The 5,466-nt window shown below is 33.2% G+C and overlaps 1 protein-coding gene across 1 annotated transcript in view; it reads right to left on the bottom strand.

The window, feature by feature from the left end:
• Positions 1 to 5,466, bottom strand: part of PIWIL3 (piwi like RNA-mediated gene silencing 3) — a 38,914-nt gene that overhangs the window by 17,306 nt on the left and 16,142 nt on the right. Inside the window, exons 5-9 of the mRNA XM_011374658.1 lie at positions 5,231 to 5,445; positions 4,471 to 4,589; positions 3,774 to 3,854; positions 2,931 to 3,134; positions 827 to 938 (exon numbers count right to left, since the gene is read on the bottom strand). Coding sequence (XP_011372960.1) covers positions 827 to 938; positions 2,931 to 3,134; positions 3,774 to 3,854; positions 4,471 to 4,589; positions 5,231 to 5,445 — 731 coding nt within the window. The remainder of the gene's footprint in view (positions 1 to 826; positions 939 to 2,930; positions 3,135 to 3,773; positions 3,855 to 4,470; positions 4,590 to 5,230; positions 5,446 to 5,466) is intronic.

The raw sequence follows: 5,466 nt of genomic DNA, 5'->3' as shown, positions 1-5,466 counted from the left end.
GTCACAGATCAGCTTCTCAGAGAAGCTTTCTATGACCACCCAGTCTAAGTAGCCTCCAGACATTCTCCATAATAACCCCTAGCTTTAATTATCTGCATATCCTTTATAACTATTAGAATAGTTTTTTTCTCGTTTGCCATCTATCTGTCTGCCACAAGAATGTACGTTTCTTGAGAGCAGAGAACTCAATTGTGTTATTGATGAATACCCAAGATATATAGTAGACACTCACTAAATGCTTTCTGGATTAAATGAACAAGCACTAGGCATGGAGCACAAATGAGGATAATGTCATAATAGAACCATCTCCTTGAAGGGATGTCAGAGGACTGTGTACCCTTAATGGAACCAGGTCACTATGTTTTGAATTCCATATAAAAATACTAGCTTTTTAAAAAAACAAATCATCCATCTGTAAAGTCTTTCCATTTGCTACAGATATCTGCAATTCCTTTAATTATCTTTATCTCATCTGCCAAAGCTAGAAAACCATCCTCATCAACTGGTGTATTTTAGTTTACTAAGCAGTTTACTTTTTTGTGTGTGTGTGAACACTCAAAGATTGAGGAATCCATGAATTATGAGACTTAGCACATAATTAACACATAAATTCATAAGACTTAGCACATAATTTCAGATGGTAATTGGTCATTTTTTTTCTTCCTTTTGAACCAAGTTCTTTTGCATTAAAACTTCTAACATGAATAAAGTTTTCATACCTGAAATCTTATCATATTTATTTTCTCAAGAGAAATATATTTAACTATATAACACAGGCATGAATAAATTAAAATTTAAATATCTTTAAATAAATAAAATTTCATACCTTCTTATAGTATTCCATAAAAGTGATTTTAGTGCCATCTGATTTTTTAAATATAGTTTTGGGAGTTTCCTTCCAATTAATAGCATCCACTCTGTAGGTTTTGTTGTTGAACCTATGGAATAATTGCAATATATGGTATTATTCCTGACGTATTCCTTGCATGGAACAAGGTAAGAAATAAGGGGTCTTAAATTCTATAAGTAATTGCAGGATAAGTCAACTTTATTAAGATTAATAACTCATTTAAGTGGACAATTCAGTGGTTTTTAGTGTACTCACAGAGTTGTTTAACCATCAACACAATCAATTTTAGAATATTTTCATCATCCAAAGAAGAAATGACCATACCCATAATCATAAGCAGTCACTCCCTATTTTCACCCAACTCCCCAAGGCCTTAGGCAACCACTGGTTTCTTTTCTGTCCTTAGACGTTTGCCTATTCATCACATTCACATAAATTGAATCACAATATGTGATCTTCCCTGATTGGCTTCTTTTGCTTCACATAATGTTTTCGAGGTTCATCCACGCTGTAGCGTATATTGGTACTTAATCCCTTTGTATTGCCAAATCATATTCCATTGTATATATATACTATATTTTTGTTTATCCATTTATCAACTAGTAAACATTTGAGTTGGTTACATTTTGAGCTATTATAAATAATGATGTTATGGACATTTATGTAACAAGTTTGGTGAAAATGTTTTCATTTCTCTCGGGTATATAACTAGGAGTGAAATTACTGGGTCATATGATAACATTATATTTAGCATATTTAAGAAATGCAAGACTGTTTTCAAAGAAGCTATATCAATTTATATTCACTCTAGGACTGTATGAAGGTTGGTTTCAATTTTTCCACATCCTTACAAATTCTCGTTAATATCTGCCTTCTTTATTTTAGTCATCTTATTAGGTATGAAGTTGTATTTCACTGTGATTTTAATTTGTATTTCCCTGATGGCTAACAATGGTGAACATCTTTTTGTGTGATTATTGGTCATCCCTGTATTTGCTTTGGAGAAATATCTATTCAGATCCTTTGCCCATTTTTTAGAGTCGGGTTATTGAGTTGTTAGTGTTCTTTATATATCAAGCTACAAATTATTTATGAGATGTGATTTGCAAATATTTTCGATCATCCTTTCAGTTGTCTTTGCACTTTTTTGACAGTGTACCTCAGAGTACAAAGGTTTTTAATTTGATGAAGTCCGATTTATCTGTATTTTTCTTTTGTCATCATTTGGGCTTTGGGTGTCATATCTAATAAGATTTTGCCTAACTCGAAGTCATGAAGATTTCCTCCCACATTTTCTTTAAAAATTTTACATTTTTAGTTCTTATGCTTAGGTCTTTAAGTAACTGAGTTAAATTTGGATTAAAATTTCATGTATTATATGAGGAAGGGGCAGGACAGATGGATATCCAGCTGTCTCAGCAATATTTTTTGAAAAGACTATTCTTTCCCTGATTAAATTGTCTTGACACACTTATTGAAAAATCAACTGACTGTAAATGGAAGGGTTAACTTCTGGATTCTCAATTTTATTCCAATTATCTAAATGTCTATCCTTACGCCAGGATCACACTGTCTTAATTACTGTGGCTTTATAGTAAGTTTTGAAATTGGGAAGTGTGAGTCCTCCAACTTTGCTCTTCTTAAGATTATTTTGGCTAGATAACTTTAAATTCATTTTCTTAACAATTTAAAATGTCTTGGGTAGAGGGAGATTAAAAATAAAAACTTCACTCAAATGGAAGTTTGCTAATAAGTTATAACTAAGCACCGATTTTTAAAAAACTAGACACAAAGAGAGAAAAGAAAGAAGAAATTCAGGAGAAGCTATACTCTATTATGTGCAAGTGAGGACTCAGAGAAAACAACTAAATTCTCATTAGAAATGACAAGAACACAACATCTATGATTTACATGCACTCCTCTCCCATGCTGTATAACCAGATAAGTGTCCAATGATTGCCATTTTCTTGCTCTTTCCACTTCTGAACTTTAACAATGAGTGATTCAAAAATAGGAACGTCTCTTATGAAAAATAAGTTATCAAAGTGACAGGACAGGTTTTTTTTAACAGCAGACTTACTTTGTAAAAACAATGGATCCAACTAATTCTTTAGAAACTTGCTCTTTGACATCGATGCCTTTTTTTTTGGCATCTTCTCTAATACGCATAATTAAATCATAAGCCGTTTCCATTCGGAGCAGTTTATGGTTCACGTCAGCACAGAGGGTCATACTATTTTCATACTGAAGAATGGAGGTAACATAACCAGGCCAGATTTCCAGTCTGCAAATAGAATAAGTTGAATGCGGTTGTCAAAGACCAAGCTCTGAACACAGGACCAACTGTTACAGGACCTGAACTCAGCATTTAAAATTGGTACTTAGGAGTCAGTGTCAATTTCTTACTTTTAGTGATAACTGGTCTTGAAGGACCTTGAAATAGAGATTTAGCAAATGTGCTTATTAGAAGTAATATATCATCTGTGTTAAACCCTTTTATTATCACCCACAGGCTTGAAATTATATATATTTATATATGTGAGACTATAACATATGAGATATATGTATAAATTATATACACGTGTACCAATAAGAAAAATATACACATATATACATATAAATATAATTTCTATGATTAAAAATATTTTCAGAGAAAATTACCTAAGTTTTGGATTATTTAGGTTTCCTGTGAGGTTTACACAACTGAATATCTTACGGGTTATTCTTCTCATGCCAAAATTTTTAGAGTGAATCTTTCACTTTATTTTAAATTTACATCAAACTACAACTTAATTGCTCATAGCCAGCAGGTACCATTTAAAAGAGCATGACTTGTAAATCATACTGCTTCAAATAAGTGTAACTTGGTCAAAAGCTTCTGTAATTATATCTGCAGAATATGAAACTTTCTACTTATACAAACTTATGTTGACGGATCTCTTCAGCCTTCTCCTTGTTGTAATAGTTGCGGCCAACTTGTCTCAACTTCATGATCTTCAAAATTCTAGAAATTGAAAGAACAGGTTTTGTTGAAACTGCAGTGAATGTTAGTAAGCACTTGGTAACACACATTAAAGAAAAAAATCTGTCAGTGACTTCGTTAATACTAACAATCAACATGAAGTTCCTGATATGACAAGGAAATTACATAATGAGGTGGATACTAAATGTTTGTTTAACCTTAGTTTTTTTTAATGTAAAACACAATATCATGAGAAGGCCATCAGAAATGTCTTTCATTCCCAGCAATGAACCAAAACATCTTTTGCAGACTAAAATATTAATTTGGATATTTATCATAGTGAATATAGAATAGAAAACAAGTGTATCTGCTCCAGAGAGAAATATGCACAGATGTGCATAGTTGATGTCTGTTACTCTCCCTTGACAGGTACCCGACACAGGAAGTGCAGGTGGGCAGAGAAAACATCGAGGAGAAGCCACTGCATCTGAACATGTCTAGGTGGGGTTCAAGTGTCATTTCATCTAAAAGATCCTTCACTCAATATGTGGAGATTGTCAAAATTACAACATGCTAGAAGCAAATGGCTATATTCAACACCACTGACACTCACTAAAACACAAGCAGATCTTGAGGATACTGAATCTCATTAACATACTTTCTAAAGAGGATGTTGTAATAGCGTAGGCGATCTGGTGAGGTGGGCGTGAGTTCGCTGGAGAACTCGATGGTAACCTTCACAAGCTGGTCTTTGAAATGGCTGACCAATTCTGTTTTCTGAAATAAAGAAAAGCAAAAAAGATCAGAAGTTCCTCCAAGGACATTAATCTCCACCGCATCTCAAGTCAATATGTCACTTGGCTATGCAACACACCACCATGGCGGGAGCAATCTTTCCCCAAGAGACACATGCAGATTAAAAAAAAAAAGTGATTTACAAGACAAAAGTGAAGAGTCAGAATTAAATATTTAAATAAAAGCTTTTTTTTTTTTTTATACTTAAATAAGCTCCTGTAAGTGATTTATTTGGTAAATTAACAGAGATTTATCAAAAAAAAATTCTCCCAATTTTTTTTTTCTGAGGATTTGGAGGGAACAAAAATTCGGATAAAATACAAATTATATGAAACTTCATTATCAGCACTTCTGAGACACATTATGCCATAAAAAAAGGTAAAAATGGATATTTTACCCTTATATTAAATTCAATTTAAGCACTGAAATAAAAGACATTAGAGACTATCGATGATGATCAAACATGGCATGTGGGTTTTGTTCCAGGTCCTACAGGCAAGAGATCATCAGGATATCTCCATAAACTGTTATACAGAAATGGTAAGAGTTTTGCCAAACGAACAAAATGAAAGCGTAAGAGAAAGAACAACGTCGGGGAGAAATATCAAATAACATTACTTAACTGATTTAGGTAGTGCACAAGGTAATAACAGAGAGTTTCCATCAAATATATGACACTTTCCAAATAACGCTTCATGTTGAAAAAGTAAACTTTCACGAACATCTCCATTTTCTATGTCTGGCATGTAGTCGATGTTGTACTTATACGCGATCCACTGGGGACAAGACGTCACTCGGAAATGGTTTGCAAATAGTTTGACCACTTTACCCTGTGAGCCTGAAAAATTGAGCCCCATGT

The sequence above is a fragment of the Pteropus vampyrus genome, unplaced genomic scaffold (genome assembly GCF_000151845.1).
Source record: "Pteropus vampyrus isolate Shadow unplaced genomic scaffold, Pvam_2.0 Scaffold251, whole genome shotgun sequence".
NCBI classification, from domain to species: Eukaryota; Metazoa; Chordata; class Mammalia; order Chiroptera; family Pteropodidae; genus Pteropus; species Pteropus vampyrus.
Note: the sequence above shows the minus strand (reverse complement) of the source record. Positions and strands in the feature narration are given on the sequence as shown.